At 43.2% G+C, this 24,087-nt stretch overlaps 2 protein-coding genes across 3 annotated transcripts in view; both read right to left on the bottom strand.

Annotated features, from left to right (window-relative positions):
• LOC311246339 (uncharacterized protein) overlaps positions 1–11,528 on the bottom strand; it is a 72,460-nt gene extending 60,932 nt beyond the window's left edge. Inside the window, exon 1 of one of the 2 annotated variants that reach the window (XM_084336489.1) lies at positions 11,353–11,528. The gene's annotated coding sequence lies outside the window, so the exon portion shown is untranslated. Of the gene's footprint in view, positions 1–5,189; positions 5,231–11,352 lie in introns of those variants that run through there. The other variant, XM_084336490.1, reaches the window with a different exon arrangement.
• A 6,528-nt stretch (positions 11,529–18,056) lies between these two features.
• Positions 18,057–22,100, bottom strand: LOC311245794 (uncharacterized protein). Its single transcript, XM_084335780.1, has 3 exons — positions 21,977–22,100; positions 21,295–21,394; positions 18,057–21,183 (listed from the first exon to the last, which is right to left on the bottom strand). The coding sequence occupies exons 1-3, from the start codon at positions 22,081–22,083 to the stop codon at positions 20,299–20,301; spliced, it is 1,092 nt and encodes a 363-aa protein (XP_084191906.1). The 5' UTR covers positions 22,084–22,100; the 3' UTR covers positions 18,057–20,298.
• Positions 22,101–24,087: the final 1,987 nt, after the last annotated feature.

The following is a 24,087-nucleotide window of genomic DNA, read 5'->3' as shown; positions in this document are numbered from 1 at the left end:
CTAGGGATGGGCAAAAAAAAACAGATCGATTGATCACATGATGTACTTGAGTACTCGTGGAGGAAAACGCTGTACAAAATAAACGTCTTTTCCGGTGTTTTAGACTTTGCTCTTTTATTTTGAAACCCACCGACCGGAAGTATTGTTGTTATTATCCTAGCAGAACCTATGAGCGGACAACTTGTGTCGTCCGGTTCTGTGTTTTTGAGCTAATGATAAAACAAATGTTGAGATTGTTGGTGAACAACTAACTTTAGGTTAGTTTTAACGTTAGCTACTAACGTTAGATGCAGCTACTACAGGCAATCAACGATGAGGAGGAAGCGTCATAGCATCAACGCTAGATCTTTAATCTTTATTTAGCAGTCCAGTTTCTCCGGGCAGTAGCGTATAGCGTTTGTTCACGCTACATCACTACTTGGGTCTAAAAATAGCTACACTACAAAGAACGCTACTTGGTTCAAAAGGAGCGACGCTACCATCACGCTACTGAGAAATGTAGTTAAGCTATGTAGCGTTGCTACTGCCCAACATACGCATGGTGCTCACAGGAGCTCCCGTGCTGTACTCTGTACTAACGCCAGCGGCCCGCCTCCCCACACGGAGAGGTACTGGTTCCCGCCTCATTAAAACAAACACGCAAATAGCAATTAATTGCGCCCGTCAAAATCATTGCATTCATTTTCATTATTGCGCGATAAATTGATTTATTGCTTATTGCAACAGGCCTAGTTGTACAGATGCGCTCTAAGCTCCTCCAATGAACACTCATTTTCTAGAAGATGCCGCCCATCTAGGGGAAGTGGACAGATCACTGCGCGCGGACCTACAGACTCCTGCCACCGGCTTGACAACGTAGACAAACTTAGACAAAAACACATCAGTGGATGAAAATAATTGCATGTAGAGTCGTCGCTTTCGGATATCAGTGCGGTCTGCTGGGGGCGAACAACAGCATGCGACGCGTCTCCTTCGAGTCGGTTGAGAATGACAAGTCAACCAGCATTAGCCGGCTAGCTACCTAGCATGTAACAAGCTACCATAACGCGCGTTCAACATAGTGGACTATACTGAGCGGCTTTGCTTAAATGCAGCCGAGTGACATTTTATTATTACCGGGTTTCCCCCCATATCACCACTCGCCCATATGCCCTTCACAGCGGTGATGTTGTCATACTTGGCATTCAGAATACACCTGCTGAACCCCTAGCGCTGTCGATTCGGTTCCAATGTATTGTCATCTTACAGCACAAGTACAGTACAACCAGAATACATTTGGCATACAACCAGAGTGCAAATGTAACAAGTCAAGTTGTTTTATTTAGCTATTACATTACAGTGAAATGCTTGGTTCTTTCACTGCCCAACTCAGTCCAACCTAGACCAGCCCAACCCAGTCCAACCTAGTCCAGCCCAGCCCAGCATCTTTCACTGCCTAATTCAGCCCAACCCAGTCCAGAATAGTTCCCTCTTTCATGTTAATATGTGATATCCTAATATTTTGAAGAGTAGAGACAGTGTGATTAATACATGTTGTATGATAATATTGTGAAGAGTAGAGACCGTTAATGTTTTATGCTAATAAATATTTTAAAGAGTAGAGACACGGTGTGATTTTTACTATGATTGAAAATCAATTTAGACAAAGACATACAAAGAAGTAATTATCACAATTAGCGATTTTTTTTGGCTTGTAAAAAATCAGTTTGTCTGGTAAAAAAAATCAGATACTCGCCAGTTGGCTGGTAAGCCAAAAAGTTAGTTTCCTCCCCTGCATCTCAGGTTATATGACAGTGCTGCCATCTAGTGGGCCAGAGGTGGTAGTGTTCCAGCGTAAGTGCGTCACTTCCTGTAGAGCTTGAACTGACGTTGAACTTGCCCAGACTTGTTTAGAGAACCAGACGGGAGAAATGCATCCAGCATTGGTCTCGTAACGTTATAGTTTGACGGTGACCAAGGATGTAAAGTTGCTTACCAAGCGGACATTATACCACCAAGAGAGAGTGAGTTTTTAGTAACCAGCTAGTTCTATGTTTAGTAAACGTCTGGGATTAGCACATTACAGCAGACTATAGTATTCCCCATTTATCGTTAACAGTTAACCAAAGCTAGCTAGCTCGGAGCTAATACCTAACATAGCTCCAGCTCATGCGTTGATAGCTGCTCTATACTGGACATATCAGACGATAATAGCACAGACCAGAGGACATTTAGATAGGGTCTGTGTCGAAGGGACGCTGTAAAAGGACACAACCAGTCCTATGTAGTAGCCACTAGCAGTAGCCTGTTGTACAGAGGGACCAGCGTGTCTTCAGTAGCTGTCGGCGTGCGCCGTGCAGCCCTACGGAGCGGAGCGAGACACTCGGATCCACCACAGCGGAGCATCTGGTCTGCAGGAGCAGACTGGTGGCGCCAATCGGACCGGGCAGCGTCTTCCCGCCCTCATCACCACGCAGCGGTCTACTACTCCTCGTTACAGAACCCATCCGGGTTCTTTCTCACCACCAGGATTACTAACTCTCTCCACCTCTCTCATACTGCAGAGGGAATTGTTTCTCTGCTGTAGTGGTAACCGCGGCAATGTTTGGCCAGAACACTTTAATAGAACTATTTGGGCGCCCATCTAAATTTAGTTATAGTATTTGATTAGGCATTGTGTAAAGTGATAATAATATTTGTATGTATGTTTTTTTCCCCCTTTTTGCTTATATAAAAATGGCATTATGATTCAAACAGTTTCCTCGCTCTTTCTAGTTTAGGTGACTCAGGGTTAGAAATAAAAAAAAAAAATTCAAGGGCTTTTTTTGCCCCCCCTTAATTGATTTTTCGGGGGCTTTTTTTTGTATTTCGGGGGCACTGAATTTTTATGATAAACGGTAGGTGTGGGACGGTTCACAAAATGGACGGTTCGGTTCGTATCACGGTTTTCGGTTCGGTTCGATATACGTTAATTTTTATAAAAAAAAAAAATAACACTCAAATCTAAACATGCTTCTCATTTATATATATATAAATATATACTCGGCCGTAAGTGAGTTAAAGACTGCTTTAGAGGACTCATACATTAAAGAGTGTCGATCAAAGTGGCATTCGATTGCACTCTCTGAATATTGGAAAGCCAAGCAGATTCCACGCGGCCTGAGAATCCACAAGCAACCTGCTTTTGGAAGAGAGGACCCCGACTTTATAAAAAAATGGGAGCAAGTACTGAATAAATGCTCCATGGACTTGATATTGCTTACTATTGAACAAACCGCAAATGAAGCTGACAAAGCCAAACGAGAGGCTCAACGTATTAAAGACGAGCTGGTTGTGAAACTGGGCTCTGATGAATTCACAAACCTGGAACGCAAGATGAAAGATGACCTCCAGAAGTTTGAGAGTGAACTTAAAACTCTTAAAAGGAACAAATTCGAACGACATGCTGAGGACTACAAGTGGCAACAACCGGCGTGGAAAGAACGACGTCCAGCGGCCTCACGCCAGAGGGAGCGATTCCAACGCAACGAAGGGAACCGAGGAAACTACACAACAGAGTCTGATCCTGCCCTGACAAGTGACTCGGCGTGGAAAGAACGACGTCCAGCAGCCTCACGCCAGAGGGAGCGATTCCCACACGAGGGGAATCGAGGAAACTACACAACCGAGGAGTCTGATCCTGCCCTGTCAAGTGACTCGACCCATTCCCAGGATGCGCGTTTTTTAGACGCACGTCCACGGTACGGCTCACGACACAACAACCAACGAAGAGGGACCAGGGGAAGAGGACGAGGCGGGGGAAGAAAAGACATCAACCCGCCATCTGTCGTCACCAGGAGCAGGAGCAACAGGCCGTGATTAACATCTCGGACTGTCCCCTCACACCAGCCCAACAATCAGTATTAGGTAAAGGTCTATCATTTGTTCCAACAAATAAGGTGAATGTCTTTAAATTAAAAGTGGACTGCTACAAATTTTTCAGACTGTTACACGTTAAACACCTTTTTAGAAATACTGATCAGACTATATCTACTAATCCTATGAATAAATTGAAGAAATCATCAACTTATTGTCCCACTAGTACTCTGAATCCTACCTTGGTCACTTTCAGTAAACTAGTTGAGCGAGACATCCAGACATTTGTGAAATCATCAGACAAGACAATCAAGCATCAAAATGTAACTGAGGTTGAAAGAAGAGCTCTAAACGAATTGAGAAAAAATGACAAAATTATTATCAAGCCGGCAGATAAGGGTGGCTCTATTGTAATACAAAATGTCAATGATTACATGTATGAAGCCACACGGCAACTTAGCAATACTGCATTTTATAAGTCTCTTCTTCACAACCCTGTTGAACAGTTAATGACAGACAGAGATAAAATACTAGATGATGCACTTAAAAGTAAGAACATCACAAAAAAACAATACGAGTTCCTAAAAGTTGAATTCCCTGTCACACCTGTTTTTTATCTATTACCTAAAATTCATAAAAAATTGACAAACCCGCCAGGACGCCCCATAGTCTCAGGAAACAATTCTTTATCAGAACCTCTAAGTCAATTTGTAGACTATTTTATCAAAGATATTGTAAAGACATTACCTTCATACCTTGCAGATACTAGGGATGTGTTGAAGTCGTTAAAGACTTCCATCCCACAGAATGCATATCTAGTATCCTTTGATGTAGAGAGTCTTTATACTAATATTCCACATGAGGACGGCCTGGCGGCCATGTCATTTTTTCTGGGTACAAATGATGAAGTCTCCTCTGATTTTTTACTCAGCTTGACGAATTTTATTTTGAAATCTAATTACTTCATGCTTGATGATAAATGGTACATTCAAATCCAGGGTACTGCCATGGGTTCTGCATTCGCACCTAATTACGCCAACCTATTTATGGGCCACTGGGAATCCCAGTTTATCCACAACCAAGATGCCTCGCCCCTCTTGAAAAATGTAATTTTTTGGAAAAGGTACATAGATGACATTCTCATGGTGTTTGTTGGCTCGGAAGATGAGTTATTCCAGTTCAGGGAGTATATCAATGGTACACATCACACTTTAAAATTCACGATGGTACACAGCAGAGAACATATTGATTTCCTAGACTTACGGATATCAGCAGACAATGAGGGAAACCTGAACACTACTATCTTCCGTAAACCAACAGACCGTAATACTATTTTACATGCACAGAGTAATCACCCGAGACGTATGGTAGAGAATATCCCATACGGACAATTCCTGCGCCTTAAACGTATCTGTAGTGATCCCACAGACCTAGAAAGGAAGGCAGATGAAATTAGTAACAGATTTGAACAGAGGGGATACAAGGCATCAGTGGTGCATACAGCCAGAAATAAGACAAAACATGTACAGAGGGAAACTATTTTGGAATCTGACAAAAGCGACACCCCTGGTAACAGAGTCACATTCGTTTCAGAATATAGTACTTCATCCCAAGTTGTTAAAAACATTATTGACAAACACTGGAACATACTCAAATGTGACCCTCTTTTAAAAAACATTTCTTCATTACCACCAAGATTTTGTTTTAAAAGGGGAAAAAACATAAGGGACGCTGTAGTCAATTCTATGTATAAATCCCCTGTAGTAAGTCACTCTAACTGGCTAACAGAGCTGTGTGGTAACCATCCATGTGGTCGATGTACCCATTGTTCAAACACTATGAAAACAAAAGTTTTCTACCATCCACAGTCTGGGCAGGAATATAAAATAAGGGACCTTATTAATTGCAACACCACTCATGTGATATACATGCTGAAATGCCCCTGTGGTAAGGTCTATGTTGGACAAACAAAACGAAATTTGAAGGTGCGAACAGCAGAACACAAGGCAGCCATTAGGAACAACAATATGGATTATGCCATTGCGAGACACTATAAGGAGAGAGATCATGGTTCCACAGCCTCTCTAAGGTTCATTGGAATCGAAAGAGTCACCCTACCACCGAGGGGCGGTAATATAGTAAAGCTTCTCTTACAAAGGGAAGCGTACTGGATTTTTACTTTGAATTCTGTAGAACCCCATGGTCTAAATGAATCCCTCGAGCTGAATCCATTTTTGTAACCACTATCCGTTCTGTGTAACCTATATGGGTGTGGTTTTAAGTCTGTTTTAAACTATTTATCAGGTCTAATGACCTAGGTATTTGTCACTTCTCTCATATTGCTTTATTATATATCATTTTCAAAAATGAGTCTGTGTATGTATGTGGTCTCTAGGCATTTCTATACATAAAAGTGATATGTATCCTACAAAATGATAAAATTAAATGTGATAATTGAGTAGCCAATGGGCTTGATATGTTAAGATTTGTCACTTCTCTCATTTTGTATTATATAATTTTCAAAAATGTGTATGTATATATGTGGTCTCTATGCATCATTTTTATACTAGGAGTTATATGCATTAAATCCTGCAAAATCATCAAATTAAATGTGATAATTGAGTAGCCAATGGGCTTGATGTATTACGATGTGGGGTGGAGTATGCTATACATAATGATGATCATTGATGACACCTGCTGCATAGCACCTGAGGAAGCGACAGCGAAACGCGTTGTGCAAACAATAAATAAGCAAAAACGAGTCCTGTGGAGTGTGCGGTCCCTTCTTTCCCTTGAAGGTTTTCTCCTTTTAGTTTATATATATATATATATATATATATATATATATATATATATATATATATATATATATATATATATAAAGGTTTACAGTGTTAGTGTTTACAGCCTTAAATAATGTTTGGCACACAACGACCGAACTGACTGAAAAATATAGGCTACATTTGTCAAAGTATTAACTTAGTGCAAACAAACAATATGCTCAGCCAGCACTAGACTTTCCTTTCTATAATATAAACACAAAAAAACAATGTCAACCATGTTTAAATTCCCTGATTGTCAGTTCTTAATGGAAAGATTCGTTTTCTGCTTGAAATTATTATGTATCTCTACATTTATTTAGACTAACATTATTTAAATATTGAGTGCAACTGTGGTGGATTACGTAATTTGTTGAGTTGGAACTATCTATGGGTTGGCGCCGGGTCCCCACGGACATTTTAGCGTGTGGCACCTTCAGCTCCGGTAACGTTAGGAGCAGTTCATAACATCAACAAGCAGCACGAAAGCGGCAATAGTCCCGGTTGGAGTTAGTAAAACACAGTTGTATGTTAGCCTTCTTGGATGTTGAATAAACGCCTATCATTGTCTTTAAACACCCCGCCTCTCAGACTCTCATTCCCTCCTCTGCTAGCTAGTGGCTACGATAACATTTCATTGACTGTATTAGCTGGGGCTAGTGCTACCATAGTTAAAACGTGCGTTGTATTGTACAAACTGCTAACGCTATGGCAAGATGTGTGTAGGCCTATGTAATGTTAATGGCTATGTTTTTAAAGTCGTAATGAAGATTGATTTAGATTGTGCTTGCCATTTGTACACAAACTGACTAGCACCTGGCTGCAGTGCTGCTGCAGTGCTGCTGCTGCAGCCAGTGCTCACCTCTCCCGGCTCCGCCAAATGATTCTTTTTATTTGCGCGTCATCTGAACCGTACGATACACAGACGCTCCATTACCGGATAAATATATATATATAATTAGTAAACTGTCGGGGGCATTATGTGCCCCCCTTAACTGATTTTCGAGGGCATTTTGTCCATTTTCAAGGGCATTATGCCCCAAGCACCCGTTAATTTCGAACCCTGAGGGCTGAGGTGACTCCATTTTAAGTTATTCACTCAGTTGTGTATTTGGTACAATTTGTTTAAGAGTTAAGGCATCCTACCACACCCCCTAAGGTGAAATGTATATACAGTCCTCTAAGCTCCCGCACATCGTCATATCGCCCAGCCCTAACTCCAAGCCCACGTGACTGAACTCAAACTGGAAAGAAAAAGACTAAGAAATTACGTAAACTCCATGATCAACAAAAACAAAAACAAACCATGTGAACTTTGGAAATTACTCAATAATCAACTAGGCTGCAGTAAAAAACTTAAAACCAGATTCTCAAACATAAACATAAAGACGGACAACACGCTCATCACAGACAAGCTGGATGTAGCCAATTACTTAAACATTTTCTTCACAAACATAGCCACAACACTGGTAAACAAACTACCCTCCCACTCAGGGCATTATGGGGTAGAACACATAGTAGCATACTACAAGAACCTAGGGGTCCACAAAGACGACTTCAAACTGGAAATGGTAACAACAGATGAGGTACTCAAAAAACTGAGCGCCCTCCAACCGAACAAGGCCACTGGCCATGACAACATCCCCTCCAAATTCTTCAGAGACTCAGCTCCGCCATCACCCCAGTCATCACACACATAATAAACCTCTCCATAAAACAGGAACACGTCCCCAAGGACTTCAAAATTGCGAGAGTAACACCCCTGCACAAAAAGGGCAGCAAATTAGACCCAGGCAACTACTGCCCTGTTTCTATCCTTACCTCCATCTCAAAAGTCATGGAAAAAATAGTATACGAACAGGTCGAAAAGTACCTTGTGGAAAAATATCTACAAATTCCAATCTGGCTTCAGAACATTCCACTCCACTGACACATGCCTTCTCTATTTAAACGACCACATCAAACAAGAGGTGGACGCGGGCAAATACTGCGGCATGGGTCATGCTGGACGGTGGACCTACAAAAGGCCTTCGACACTGTCAATCAGACCATTCTGATTGACAAGCTAAAAGCAATATTTTGTTTTTTATAAATCTTTTTCTCCCATCCCAATTTTGTATTATCCAATTCTACCCCCCCCCCCCCCCCCCCCCCTGCCCTAAAAAAACAATTGGTTTTGATAGTCTATCAGTGCGCTGGATGCAATCCTACCTGGAGGGGAGAAAACAGATAGTGGAGGTAAACGGTACCCTAAAACAAACTGACAGACTACTGCTTGACCTTACTCCTAGAACCCACCTACCTCACCCCTGCCCACTTTGACAAACTAGGATGGCTTAGAGTAGACGACAGAGTACAGCAACTTGCAATGGGCCTGGTCTACAAGATGCACTACACGACCAAGGTACCCATGTACATGTCAAAATACTTCCCAAAGGTCAGTGAATACCATGATCACAACACCAGAGGGAGCTCCACAAATCATGTTAAACCCTGATTCGGCTCAAACAAGGGACTAAAACACGTTTAGCAATTACGCCACATCAATGTGGAACGCCCTACCCAAAGCTGTAAAGGAATGTGAATCACTACCCACTTTCAAAACCACTCTCAAAGAACACCTACGGGAGACTGCAATTCGAAACTGGCCCCTGTAAATGTCCTAACCCAACCCCCTACAATGTACAGTAAATGACCAAGTATGGTTGTCAATATTCCAGTACAGTTTTGCTTGTACAGTGTCCCCCACCCACCCCTCCTACCCAACCCCCCCCACCCAACCTCCTCCAATATACAGTTTCTACGTCAAATGTATATAAGTCTTTTCTGGACCCTTTTTGTATCACAAACAGTACTGTATTTGCAAATCTGGTAAGTCATAAATGTAGCAGTACCGTCTATCTGTATGTCATATATGTTACGATGAATTGAAAATGGGGGACCCTGATGTAAACAAGACGAAAGTCTTTCTCTGGTCTGCATCTCCTTAACAATTGTGTGTATTGAGCTGTACTGTATTGTACCCATTCTGCAATCTGTTAATAAAGTTTTCAATCAATCAATCGATTCTATAAAATAATAAAGGTCATATCCTGAGCCTATGTAATGCATTTCATTCATAGATGTGGCTGTGACAAGCTAATCTAGGCACCGGCCGTCACTGCATTGAACCTTTATTTCTTGGAATTCAGATCCCATTGATTGATTGATTGATTGATTGAAAAGTTTATTAACAGATTGCAGAATGGGTGTGAATGAATGAATGAATGAATGAATGAATGAAAACTTTATTTAACAGATTGCAGAATGGGTACAATACAGTACGGCTCAATACATACAATTGTTAAGGGGATGCAGACCTGAGAAAGACGTTTGTCTTGTTTCCATCAGGGTCCCCCATTTTCAATTCATATAGACATTTATGACATACACAACATACATGACATTTATGGCATAGGGACATATAGGTATTTAGTACTGATACATTTGTGACATAGGCGGTATTCAAATATACAGTACTGTTACCCCTAGATACTGACAGAGTATATACATATGATGGGGAGGGGACTGTACATTAGGAGGGGGTGAGTGGGTGGGAGGGAAATATACATACGGCGGGGAGGGAATATATACATGCGGTGGGGAGGAGACTGTCTATTAGGAGGTGGTGGGGGTTTTGGGCATTTACGGTGGCCAGTTTCGAATTGCAGCCTCCCGTAGGTGCTCTTTAAGGGCGGTTTTGAATGTGGGCAGGGATTCACATTCCTTTACAGCTTTGGGTAGGGCGTTCCACATTGTTGTGGCATAATTGCGAAACGTGTTTAGTCCCTTGTTTGAGCCGAATCTGGGTTTAACATGATTTGTTGAGCTTCCTCTGGTGTAGTGGTTGTGGTATTCACTGACCTTTGGGAAGTATTTTGACATGTACATGGGCACCCCGGTCGTATAGTGTATCTTGTAGACCAGGCCCATTGCAAGTTGCTGTACTCTGTCGTCTACTCTAAGCCATCCTAGGTTGGCAAAGTGGGCAGGGGTGAGGTGGGTTCTGGGGTTCAGGTCAAGTAGTAGTCTGACCAGTTTGTTTTGTGATGTTTGTAATTTTGTTTTAAGCGCCTTTGAGGTGCTTTGGTACCATGAGGTGCACGCATAGTCATAGTACCCTTGAATGAGTGCTCCTGCCAGAGTCTTCAGGGTATTCTTGTTTACCAGAGAGGAGATCCGGTACAAGAATCTAGTTCGTTGGTTGACTTTTTTTATTACATTGGATGCCATTTTGTCACAGGGTACAGCTCAATACAATTGTTAAGGGGATGCAGACCAGAGAAAGACTTTCGTCTTGTTTACATCAGGGTCCCCCATTTTCAATTAATCTTAACATATATGACATACACAACATACAGATAGACAGTACTGCTACATCTATACATTTATGACATACCAGATTTGCAAATACAGTAGGCCTACTGTTTGTGATACAAAAGTGTCCGGCCAAACATCCTATTTATTCATAAAATGGACTGATTCTAAGACATAAAATCATGGAATAACTCAGCCGTGATTTACTATATTGTGGAATCTAAGGTACCAGAATAATTTACAACTAGCAAATATGTATCGTTACGTTATATCGAAAACAACCTAAATGTAATGTGTCTAAAGCTCTATGTCTATGGTCGAGACACAAAAATATTTAACTTACTCGGGTCCGGTGCGAATATTTAGGTCGATTATCACAATTTGAGCAATTGAGCCCATAATCCCAAAATAGTCCAGTTTTCAGAATAATAGGAATTTACGTTCGACATTTATGGTTGAGTATGATTGAACCGATTCTGAAGATGTTTTTATTTGTAATCTGGATAATGGCTGCGTCTCTCCGGTCATTTCCGCATTGCCTTTTAACAACTGCAGTGATTGGTTCAAAATACTTTCTAGAACCCACCTCCGAAAACAAGGGACGATCACGTGACCAGAAAATCTACGTTATAAACCAAAAACCAAGCAAATTAGCAAGTGTTAGTCTTCCGGATTGTCTTTGGCCTTCAAAATAAAAGCGGCATGCTCAAATAAGTGCTCAATATACAAATAAGAGATCGTTCATCTTTATATAATCTACAGCGCTAGCGGATAGTGTCCAATATATTCTGACAAGGGCACATTTCCTTTTAACTAACAATAGACAACAGTTACATGTGAGTTTTAACTGTATTTCTATTTCGTGACTGTAATAGGTTTGTTTACTTCTGGTAGGATAATATCGGTCGTTTCAGTGACTTTGGACCAGCGAATGATGTTAAAATTGGATGAAACCAAAACCCTTATATCATTCAGTTGGGTCTAACATTAGAATGACTGATATTCCATTGCACATACATTGCATGTATTCCATATAACAGCCATACTGTGGCTTCCCCTCCGCTGCATTCTAATTGGTCACGCTCTGTGTGTAATACACCCGATTGATGTGACTGGTGGTCATATGGAATAAAAATCCATTTGAAAGTTCTGGCAGAAAACATATAATATTTAGAGTTTTTGGGTTGTATTTTTGTTCAATAAACAATGTGGACTAGGCCAACGGTGACTTTCATGAAGAGGGGGGAAAAAGTATCGAAAATTACCCCGTTTTAGCGTTTTTATCAAACATTTTGTCAGCCCAACCACAACCACCACGCACGTGCATATTTTAATCCATGTTTCATAGCGTGCGCGTGTCATCATAATGATGACGTCACACCGGGTATCAGGGCAGCAGGGGGGCAGGCGGCGCTGAGAATTATTGGCTTGTTCAAGATGGGATAGGCGGACGCAGATCTGCGCAGGTTTGACGCGTCTCTACAATTCGTAGCCGCATTTCTGCAGACCCCTCTCTGATTGGTTGAACTCCATTTTTGCAGACCCCTCCCATTTTTGCAGACCCCTCTCTGATTGGTTGAGCGAAGCCCCTCTCTGATTGGCCCCCCGCATGAGCCGAGACAGGCTCCTCTAGCCAGGAGTCGAAACTCCGTTAACTCCAGAGAGAGAGGCTGAACGCAATTTATACGCATGGAAGTATTGATTACGCCATAACGAATCATTAAAAGATATATACCGTTAACTGGAATATGTTGTGTGTGCCTTTACACATGTTGGATAGGATTATGTAATTGGTTTGTATAGCGTCGCGTATAACGTTATTTCGCGTGACTTCACGGTTTATTCACATTTCACAATTCATCGTCGTGTTTACATCAGGGTCCCCCATGTTCAATTCATGATAACATATATGACATACAGGTAGACAGATGGACAGTACTGCTACATCTAGACATTTATGACATACCAGATTTTGAACTTGTGGTAGGCCTAGACATTTTCAATTCATCGTCTTGTTTACATCAGGGTCCCCCATGTTCAATTCATGATAACATATATGACATACAGGTAGACAGATAGACAGTACTGCTACATCTAGACATTTATGACATACCAGATTTACAAATACAGTACTGTTTGTGATACAAAAAGAGTCCAGAAAAGAAAGGCTATACATTTGACGTAGAAACTGTACATTGGAGGAGGTTGGGTGGGTGGGGGGACTATACATTGCTTCTTCTAAGTGTCTATGCTTTTTTTTGTCAGTATTTACTGGCTTTCAAAAAAATAACATCTTGTTGCTTGTGTGTTGAAGGACTTTTACCGAAGGGTTACACATATCATGTCTGCACGTACAGACGTGCGGTGAACCCATCCTGGACCTGCGTTGACCATACCTCTTTTGAGGCCACTGTGCGAATGACTCACCAGTCTGAGGAGGAGATCCTGGTGTGGGCAAGGTCGATGCAGGTCACCTGGAGAGTGGCCCATACATATATGTCATATATGTTATCATGAATTGAACATGGGGGACCCTGATGTAAACAAGACGATGAATTGAAAATGTCTAGGCCTACCACAAGTTCAAAATCTGGTATGTCATAAATGTCTAGATGTAGCAGTACTGTCCATCTGTCTACCTGTATGTCATATATGTTATCATGAATTGAACATGGGGGACCCTGATGTAAACAAGACGATGAATTGAAAATGTCTAGGCCTACCACAAGTTCAAAATCTGGTATGTCATAAATGTCTAGATGTAGCAGTACTGTCCATCTGTCTACCTGTATGTCATATATGTTATCATGAATTGAACATGGGGGACCCTGATGTAAACAAGACGATGAATTGAAAATGTCTAGGCCTACCACAAGTTCAAAATCTGGTATGTCATAAATGTCTAAATGTAGCAGTACTGTCCATCTGTCTACCTGTATGTCATATATGTTATCATGAATTGAACATGGGGGACCCTGATGTAAACAAGATGATGAATTGAAAATGTCTAGGCTGAATGAATGAATGAATGAAAACTTTATTTAACAGATTGCAGAATGGGTACAATACAGTACGGCTCAATACATACAATTGTTAAGGGGATGCAGACCTGAGAAAGACGTTTGTCTTGTTTCCATCAGGGTCCCCCATTTTCAATTCATATAGACATATATGACATACATGACATACAGATAGTCAGTACTGCTACATCTATACATTTATGACATACCAGATTTGCAAATACAGTACTGTTTGTGATACAAAAGGAGTCAAGAAAAGGGAGTATATACATTTGACGTAGAAAACTGTACATTGGAGGAGGTTGGGTGGGGGGGGTTGGGTACATTGGGATATTGACAACCATACTGGGTAATTTACATTGGAGGTGGTTGGGGGGGGGGGGGGGGGGCCGGGGGGCACACTGTATCAACAAGTAACACTGTACATTGAGGGGGGGGGGGGGGGTTGGGTTAGGATATTTACAGGGGCCAGTGTTGAATTGCAGTCTCCCGTAGGTGTCTCTTGAGAGAGGTTTTGAAAGTGGGTAGTGATCCACATTCCTTTACAGCTTTGGGTAGGGCGTTCCACATTGATGTGGCATAATTGCGAAACGTGTTTAGTCCCTTATTTGAGCCGAATCTGGGTTTAACATGATTTGTGGAGCTCCCTCTGGTGTTGTGATCGTGGTATTCACTGACCTTTGGGAAGTATTTTGCCATGTACATGGGTACCTTGGTCGTGTAGTGTATCTTGTAGACCAGGCCCATTGCAAGTTGCTGTACTCTGTCATCTACTCTAAGCCATCCTAGGTTGTCAAAGTGGGCAGGGGTGAGGTGGGTTCTAGGAGTAAGGTCAAGCAGTAGTCTGACCAGTTTGTTTTGAGATGTTTGTAATTTTGTTTTTAGCGCCTTTGAGGTGCTTTGGTACCATGAGGTGCAAGCATAGTCGTAGTACCCCTGAATGAGTGCTCCTGCCAGAGTCTTCAGGGTATTCTTGTTTACCAGAGAGGAGATCCGGTACAAGAATCGAGTTCGTTGGTTGACTTTTTTTATTACATTGGATGCCATTTTGTCACAGGAGAGATTAGCCTCTAGGATGGAACCCAGGTAGGTAATTTCATCTTTCCTTGTGACAATATTGTCACCCACTGTAACTGAGAAGCCGTCGGTCTTGCTGAGTTTGTTATTTGAACCGAAGAGAATGGACTCTGTTTTGCCCATGTGTAATGATAGTTTGTTATCAGCGAGCCATATGCAGATTCTGCCTAGTTCCGAGCTGAGGGTTTTTTCAACCTGTAACTTGTTCTTGTCAGAGACCAGCAGGGCTGAGTCGTCCGCAAACAGGAACAAGTTGCAGTCACAAGCTGACGACATGTCATTTGCATAAATTAGGAACAGTAGCGGTCCTAGTATGCTTCCTTGTGGAACACCACAGCTCACTGTGAGAGGGGGGGATAGGGTACCGTTTACCTCCACCATCTGTTCCCTCCCCTCAAGGTAGGATTGCATCCAGCTCACTGATAGACTATCAAAACCAATTGCTTTTAGCTTGTCAATCAGAATGGAGTGATTGACCGTGTCAAAGGCCTTTTGTAGGTCCAGCATGACCATGCCGCAGTATTTGCCTGCGTCCACCTCTTGTTTGATGTGGTCATTCAAATAGAGAAGGCATGTGTCAGTGGAGTGGGATGTTCTGAAGCCAGATTGGAATTCGTAGATTAGATTTTTTTCCGCTAGGTACTTTTCGACCTGTTCGTAGACTATTTTTTCCATGACTTTCGAGATGGAGGTGAGAATAGAAACAGGGCGGTAGTTGCCTGTTAATAAACAACTTGTGACAAATAACTCTTGACTTGACCACCAGCCTCTCTCTCTTAAGGCATTAACTGGGTTAATTAATCTAAATGTTATATTGTAACTGTCTAGTTATTGATTGATTGAATTGATTGAAAACTTTATTAACAGATTGCAGAATGGGTATACAGTACACAGTACAGCTCAATACATACAATTGTTAAGGGAATGCAGACCCCAGAGAAAGACTTTCGTCTTGTTTACATCAGGGTCCCCCATTTTCAATTCATCGTAACATATGACATACAGATAGACAACTGGGTTAATCTAAATGTTACATTGTACAGTAAGTGGGGAGTGTAAACAAGTTGACCGCTGGCTGTGTTGTGAAATGTGAATAAACCGTGAAGTCACGCGAAATAACGTTATACGCGACGCTATACAAACCAATTACATAATCCTATCCAACATGTGTAAAGGCACACACAACATATTCCAGTTAACGGTATATTTTTTTAATGATTCGTTATGGCGTAATCAATACTTCCATGCGTATAAATTGCGTTCAGCCTCTCTCTCTGGAGTTAACGGAGTTTCGACTCCTGGCTAGAGGAGCTTGTCTCGGCTCATGCGGGGGGCCAATCAGAGAGGGGCTTCGCTCAACCAATCAGAGAGGGGTCTGCAGAAATGGGAGGGGTCTGCAAAAATAGAGTTCAACCAATCAGAGAGGGGTCTGCAGAAATGCGGCTACGAATTGTAGAGACGCAGGTTTGACTACTGCCTCGCCAAGCGCGTTGCATGACGGTTAGAATGTTGTCCGATTTGCTCTGAAAATCTGGCGAGGCGAGGCGCGGAACTCCCGCGGGAGCGAGCCACAAGCAGCCTTTAGAGCGAGGCGCCACAGTACCTCTCAGCCGGCTGCTCCCGGCTGGGTAGCGACTTGCTACGGTCGCGCAAAGCGCCTATTGGCTCAGAAAAGCCAAAGAAAAAGCCACGTGACAGCCAGGGAGTCATGAGACGTTTGATTGATTGATTGATTGAAAGCTTCATTAACCGATTGCAGAATGGGTACACTACAGTACAGTTCCGGTCTAAACATAACACATTCCATGTCCACAGTAATAAATAAATGAACCAGAGACATAGTATTATACATATTATCATCTTACATCTACCTCTGTATGCATTACATTCTGTATTAGCACTCCGAGATTGTTTCACAATGAAAAGTGCTTTATAAATAGAATTATTAATTATTTCCTCCCCATTATTACATGAACTGACACTCATTCCTGTCCACTGTATTGACCTTTATTGTGCCTTGCTGCAAGCTAAGTTTCCCATTGTGCCACAATAAATATCTGAATTTAACTGAACTGATCATTAAAGTGGGATTAGTGGTGCATGGATATAGACAGGCCACATGTACATTGGCCATTCGGAATAGTTACCTCAACATGTGTGCCGGCTCCTTAGAACCACTCAATCCCAATCATTTAATACACATGTGCCACTCAGGAACATCCAATCAAGCAGGTGTGGTACCTCATTAGGGCTTACCTATATAAAGCTACCAAATGAGATAACTTTCCTCTTGGACAAAAATGGAAAAGACTGTGATACTCAAGGACTCCCTCGGATCGCTTAACCTCGTGGTTACCCCAGCCATGGCAGAGAAACTAGTGAATGGTGAGTACTTCTTCCCCTAAATTATATGCTATACCATGTTATTTGATACTCTATCTTGTCTAGCACAGTCTCTGGAGCGTAACAGTAAGAAGCATTTTGTATGAAAGTATTCTGTACTTCTGTATGACAACTATTAAAGAAACTTGAAACTTGAGTAAACAAGTAAAGTGTAAATCAAATGTCATGTAACAATTATTACTGTAGGAAGGGACTTTGTTATTTGACACATCTGCTTTTTCAGATCAAAGATATGCAGCTCAGACGATGGCTGAAGTCAGAGGTATGGGAAATCATTCAAAAGCAAATAAATGACTCATTCAAATGTTTATATCAATAACTTTTATTGTGTTTCTCCATTCATGTAATCAGCTTCATTGGCAGCTGCAACCCCACGAGCGCTCACTCCACACCCCCCAGTAGCCAGGCCACCTTCAGTGCTCACTCCACACCCCCCCAGTAGCCAGGCCACCCTCAGCCCCCACCCAGTACCCTCCAGTAGCCAGGCCACCCTCAGCCTCCACCCAGTACCCTCCAGTAGCCAGGCCACCCTCAGCCTCCACCCAGTACCCTCCAGTAGCCAGGCCACCCTCAGCCTCCACCCAGTACCCTCCAGTAGCCAGGCCACCCTCAGCCTCCACCCAGTACCCTCCAGTGGCCAGGCCACCCTCAGCCCCCACCCAGTGGCCAGGCCACCCTCAGCCCCCACCCAGTGCCCTCCAGTGGCCATTCCACACCTCACACCTGCATCTCCACGACAGTCAGGTCTGTACAAACCAGGTACATTAACCAAAATTACAACCTAAATAGAGCAAAGGGAATCTGTTTGTCAACACTTGTGTCTTTACAGACTTCACACGCAACACTATCATGCTGCTCCTGGAGCTGACTAGGACCCACCAACACCTCTACTACCGGAACAAGATAGCGTTCTACAAGAAGCTGGAGGAGGACTTCAAGGGCCGTGGCTACAACATGACCATAGAGAAGCTGAGGAAGAAACTGGGCAACATGCTCATCACCTACAAGAGGGCTAAGGACCGGAGTCACTCTACAGGAGGGGGGAGCATAACCTGGGAATACTATACAGTATGTGCAGTTTGTTAATGCATTTCCAGTTGTAGCTTCTTTTCCAGTTGGAGCTTTTTCTTAACAACTGTGCTCTTCCACAGATAATGGATGACTTATTTGGGTCCTGTGGGGTCGGGAAGGCACCACCAGGCACCATCGTGTCAAGCCCTCTATTCCCCATGAGGAGGGGTTCGAGTGCCAGTGCCACATCCTCTGAGCAACTCCCCAGCTTCCCTGAGGAGCAGCCTGGTCCTGGTGCTCCAGAGGTCCCCGAGGAGCAGCCCGGTCCTGGTGCTCCAGAGGTCCCCGAGGAGCAGCCCGGTCCTGGTGCTCCAGAGGTCCCCGAGGAGCAGCCTGGTCCCTCCACGGCCCTGCCCAGAACCACGGCCCTGCCCAGATCGGCAAGTCGGAGGGAAGTCCTGCGCATCAATCGTCCGCGTTTCGCTGAGACGTACGATTCTCATGCGGAGAGGCGGACGGTGGCGTTGGAGTCCATGGCGATGCCCGATCAGGACCGACGGAGAAGGACAAAGGAGAGAAGGAGGAGAGCATTTGAGACACAACACTTACTTCTCGCCCAAACCAATAACACACTTTTAACTAGTCTCAACCACGGTGTCACCCAACTCACTAATACACTCCAGGAAATGGTCAGCCAGCAGAGGACACTTATAGCACTCTTGTTGTCACGGGCACCACAGTCACCAGGTAACTAACACTTCATCCATGCATGCCACTTTTGAGTTTCTTTTTTCAATCACAGTCACCAGATAACTAACATTTCATGCATGCATGCCACTTTTGAGTTTCATTTTCTTTTTTTGCAATGTTTTGGTTGTCACAGTTCCTGCCTGGATGTGCTCTCTCTCTCTCTCTCTTGTCCTTCCCCTGCAGGGCCACTGGAGGGTACTGGGTGAGCACTGAAGGTGGCCTGGCTACTAGAGGGCATGGAGTGTTGGCTGAAGGTGGAATGGCCACCGGGGGGCATGGAGTGTTGGCTGAAGGTGGAATGGCCACTGGGGGGCATGGAGTGTTGGCTGAAGGTGGAATGGCCACTGGGGGGCATGGAGTGAGCGCTCGTGGGGTTGTAGCTGCAAATTACATCAATGGAGGAACACAATAAAGGTGTTATTAACACAAACATTTGAATGAGTCATTTATTTGCTTTTAAATGATTTCCCATACCTCTGGCTTGCTATCTGAAAAAGCAGATTGTATCAAATGTCTGCATATTGGGTTCAGTACAAACCGTTATAGTTGTAGTGTCTGTGTCAAAGCATTTCTTTTATTCCCTGCTAGCCAGGGAATTCTAAACAGAATGTATTCAAGGTTTCTAGCACTAACAATGTTGTCTCACAACAAATGGGGCAGTGGTTGGTTGGCCATATTCATCCCCTTGACGTGACTCAGTACCTCTGGGGACCACTGATGCTCCGAGATCCCCTGCTGGTTTAGCCTGGCTTTTAAATCTCCCAGTTTCCATGAGCTGCCACACGGAGGCACAGCAGGAGTCTTGATGATGAAATACACTGTACAGAGTCAATGCATGTAATCCATGCCTGTTGACAAATACTCAATATGTGCATCACATCACCCTGTGGGATATGGCCCACCAGCTCACAAAAAAGGGGAGGGTGGGGGGCTAAAAAGAAAAGGGGAGGGTGGGGGGCTAAAAAGAAAGGGGGAGGGTGGGGGGGCTAAATGAACAATCAAGTGTGTGTCATTGGCAGAGGTGATGTTTACAAACTGAGACAGATTAGATCCCTACGATGATTTGCACCTCTGTCCTGGTCTACTGCTGGTGGCTCGTGATCGGCTTCTACCTCAACATCCTCTTCAACTTGGTCAGTGGGCTCTATGCATATATTGTGCAGGATGCAACAGGCAAAGACTGCTGCGCTGATGTGTCCTGTATCCCTCATATGCAAGCATCTAAGCCTCCTGAACTTGTTCTTGAGGATGCCGAAGGAATGCTCGATCACCACACGAGCAGTATTCAACCTCTTGTTATACCGCCTCTGCCTAGCAGTCAAATGCCCGTTGTCCCTGTAGGGCTTCATGAGCTGGGGCATTAGTGGGTACGCAGAGTCCCCAATGATGTGCATCCCCTCCGGCACCAGGGACTGGGGATCTGCTTCTAGCAGCCGGCCAACCTCCGACACCCGAAATGCTCTCGCATCATGCCAGCTACCAGGGTCGCCCACACTAACGTGACAGAACCGCCGATGGCTGTCACAGTACCCAGTGAGTATGACTGAATAGAACCCTTTCCTATTCAGGTACACCACTGGGTTCTCGCAGTGTGGCCTCACCATGGGGATGTGGCAGCCATCCACGGCACAGACCGTGTTGGGGAATCCTGCTGCCCTGAATCCTAGCTCCGAGGAATGTAGCGCTTCCCCTGTGGGCCAGGAAATGTGATGGGACATGTGTGCATTCACTAGTGCACAGAAGTCGTGCAGGTGTTTGCACACTGTGGATTTTGTGGTGTTGAATCGATCTGCAACACCCCTATAGGACTCTTGATTCGACAGAGTCCACAGACATGCCAGCACACTGCGATTCAGTGGCAACTTTGTGTGCAGTGTGTTGTTGTACACAGGGCCAATGGCAGTCATCAGCTCCTGAATGGTTGAGGAAAGAGCAAAGGGGAGTGATTTCCATTCAATGGTGTAGCAGCATGGGCTTTAATACTGTAATAGCCAACATAGAATGTCTGCTGATTGTATACATACCTCCACGTGCCCACGGGAGAGTCTGAAGTGACTTCTGAAGTCTGAAGGGGTATAGCGTGGGACCACCTCTTCGACGAAATAGTTGATCTTGGGAACCGATCTGGAACAGAAGGCAACTTCAGCATAATGTTTACTTTAACTACTACTATCTCAGTGTAGGCTAATACAAATGGCAACAATGGACTGGCGACATTTTGAGTAGCCTTGCTTGGACCTTGTTGGAAATGTATTTACAAGTATATGGCATGCACCATTTGATTGATCTGTGAAGTGCATTTAGGAAATGTGTCGTGATTGTACTTGTCGATAGGGAAAACAATATTAGGAGGGGGGCAAATGTGTAGGAGTTAATATGTATTACACTTGATCAAGTGGAGCAAGATTGGCCCCCATTTCTTAAGAGGGGTGTGGTATTACATGATGTAGAATCTACCTATTACTGGAAATGCTTTGTACAACCACAACACTAGATTAAACGCTTTTATTCAATTGCAAAATCACTGAAATAACACTTGTACTGCTACAGCAGATGAATGAATGAATGAAAACCTTATTGATTGCAGGATGGGTACAATACAGTACGGCTCAATACACACAATTGTTGAGGGGATGCAGACCAGAGAAAGACTTTCGTCTTGTTTACATCGGGGTTCCCTATTTTCAATTCATAATGATGGATTACCTCCACGGACGACGTCCTTCATGTACATCATCATACACATCGTGTCCATGGTCCTCCAAGAGTTGTCGGACTTCAATGGCATCGAACTCGTCAGCAACAAAGAACATGCGTGCGACGTGTTGTCGTGTCATTACGACTGGGCGAGCAGAACCATAGATATATCTATGAGCAGAACGGTCTCGAACTCTCGTGCAGGAAGTGTCCGCCCTCTTAACTCATCCCCCGGCTTCACTCGGCTACTCTCGTCTACTAGTCGAGGCAAACCGAAATCCATCTTGAACAAGCCTAATTCTCACACGCAGCAGTGGCGGAAGCAAAAAGCCCTCTTGTTTGGTACGTACATCCCGGTTGCACTTGTTGACTACTAACCGAGGAAACACGTTGTTGTGGGCTTGTAGATGTTCTCTTCTCTAGCCTGACTTAGTTGCTACAAACATGGTGAATATTTGTGTGTGTTGTGGCCACACATCTTGGCAGTTGATGCTACAGCAACAAAACTGTTGCCAATTCCACCATGCCAATGAAAAACAACCCTGTGGTTTATTACAGAGATGACATGGTCTTAAACATTTATTGGATTAGGAAGTTACTTCTATTTTCTGATAACGTCTCTGTATCTTGTTTTAAATGTGTGTGGGTGTGGGGTAAATGTCCAGGCTGCAAGGTAAGCAGTATGGTAATAGTCTCAGTTTTCTCAGTTTCCTCCCAACAATTCATATGGAATTACTTCTTTCATAGTCAGTTTCCTTAATACTTTTTTGCCAGTATGACTGTGAAATAGATAATCAATTCTACCCAGAGTGGTCTTAAAAAGTCATAATTTTACTTGCGGAACCTACAGGAACCCTTTATATGTGTACAGGTGAATACATTCAAAACCAATGTTATTTTCCTAATATTTTCTGTGTATATTGTTTTTTCATTGAATGTATTGCATTTTTTTTTATTGGATCAGTTAAAGGGGAACTAGCCCATTTTCAGTATTCATACTCCTATGGTCTAAGATAGTCCAAAATATTAGTGAACATGAACAACTATCCCACATCCAAATACTAGAATGCTACAATTGAAACTTGTGGTGTCATCAAGCTGCTCCATAGACTATGACTTGGGAAAGATGGTAAGGGTGACACAGAGCACCCAGGGGAATGTTGTTTCAGAACTGAGAACACTACCATAGATTATACAATGGCATGCACATTTCTTGATTCTGATTGGCTGAAACAGTCAAGTTAGACATGGTTATTTATCATAACACACGCTCGTGATCCCAGAACCTGCCCACAACCGAATTACAATCACTCCGCCAGTTCGAGTTTTTAGCAATGAAACCAAGATGGCGGACAATAATCTTTACGAATGGATGTGTTGTAAGTAAGTAAGTAAGTAAGTATTTATAAAGCACCTTTCATACATGTCATGTAGCTCAAAGTGCTGTACACAATTATAGGCATATATAACGATAAAAGCAATAAAGTCATAGTGATCAGTTAAGATCAATGTTAAAAAAAAAAAAAAAAAAAAAAAAAAAATAATAATAATAATAATAATAATAATAATAGTAACGTAAAAATGAAAATAACGTAAAAACAGTCATTTGCTTACCAGTTTGGGAGAACAGGTCCGCACAAACATTTCCGCTCATTGGCAACCGGAAATGCACTAAACCAATGCACTTGTATGGTAGGTAGCAATGTTTAGGTCTTATAATGCTAGTGTAGTTACGTTTTTATCAGTGGTCATAGTTGGGTCCATAGTGCTTTACCAAGTCCCATGGATCCATCAGTGGCCGTGTATTTGTGTGCGTATGTACCCGTTCGCTCATGTGGTCAGTGGCCAGAGTTGGGTCCACAGGACTTATCCAAGTCCCATGGACCCATCAGTGGCCGCGTCTTGTGGTAGAAAGAAAGAAAAAGAAAAACGCATAAAGAAAACAGTCTAAAGTTTGAAAGTTTGGGAGGTCCGCAGAAACACGCCTTCAGCTCAGAAGCTGAGGCGTGTCAAAAACTTTTGAAAAACTGGAGGCGTGTCTCCTATTGTACCCATTCCTTCATCTAAAAAGTTTGAAAGTTTGGGAGGTCCGCAAAAACACGCCTTCAGCTCAGAAGCTG

The sequence above is a fragment of the Notolepis coatsorum genome, assembly GCF_963971535.1.
Source record: "Notolepis coatsorum genome assembly, chromosome: 19".
Classification (NCBI taxonomy): domain Eukaryota; kingdom Metazoa; phylum Chordata; class Actinopteri; order Aulopiformes; family Paralepididae; genus Notolepis; species Notolepis coatsorum.
The sequence above is the reverse complement of the archived record's forward strand: the minus strand, read 5'-3'. Positions and strand labels throughout refer to the sequence as shown.

Coding starts and splice junctions, on each gene's coding strand:
- LOC311245794 (XM_084335780.1), bottom strand. CDS start 22,083: ATGTTCTTTGTTGCTGACGAGTTCGATGCCATTGAAGTCCGACAACTC. Junction 21,395..21,976: donor GAAGGACGTCGTCCGTGGAG/GTAATCCATCAT, acceptor CTTCTGTTCCAG/ATCGGTTCCCAAGATCAACT. Junction 21,184..21,294: donor TCTCCCGTGGGCACGTGGAG/GTATGTATACAA, acceptor TCAACCATTCAG/GAGCTGATGACTGCCATTGG.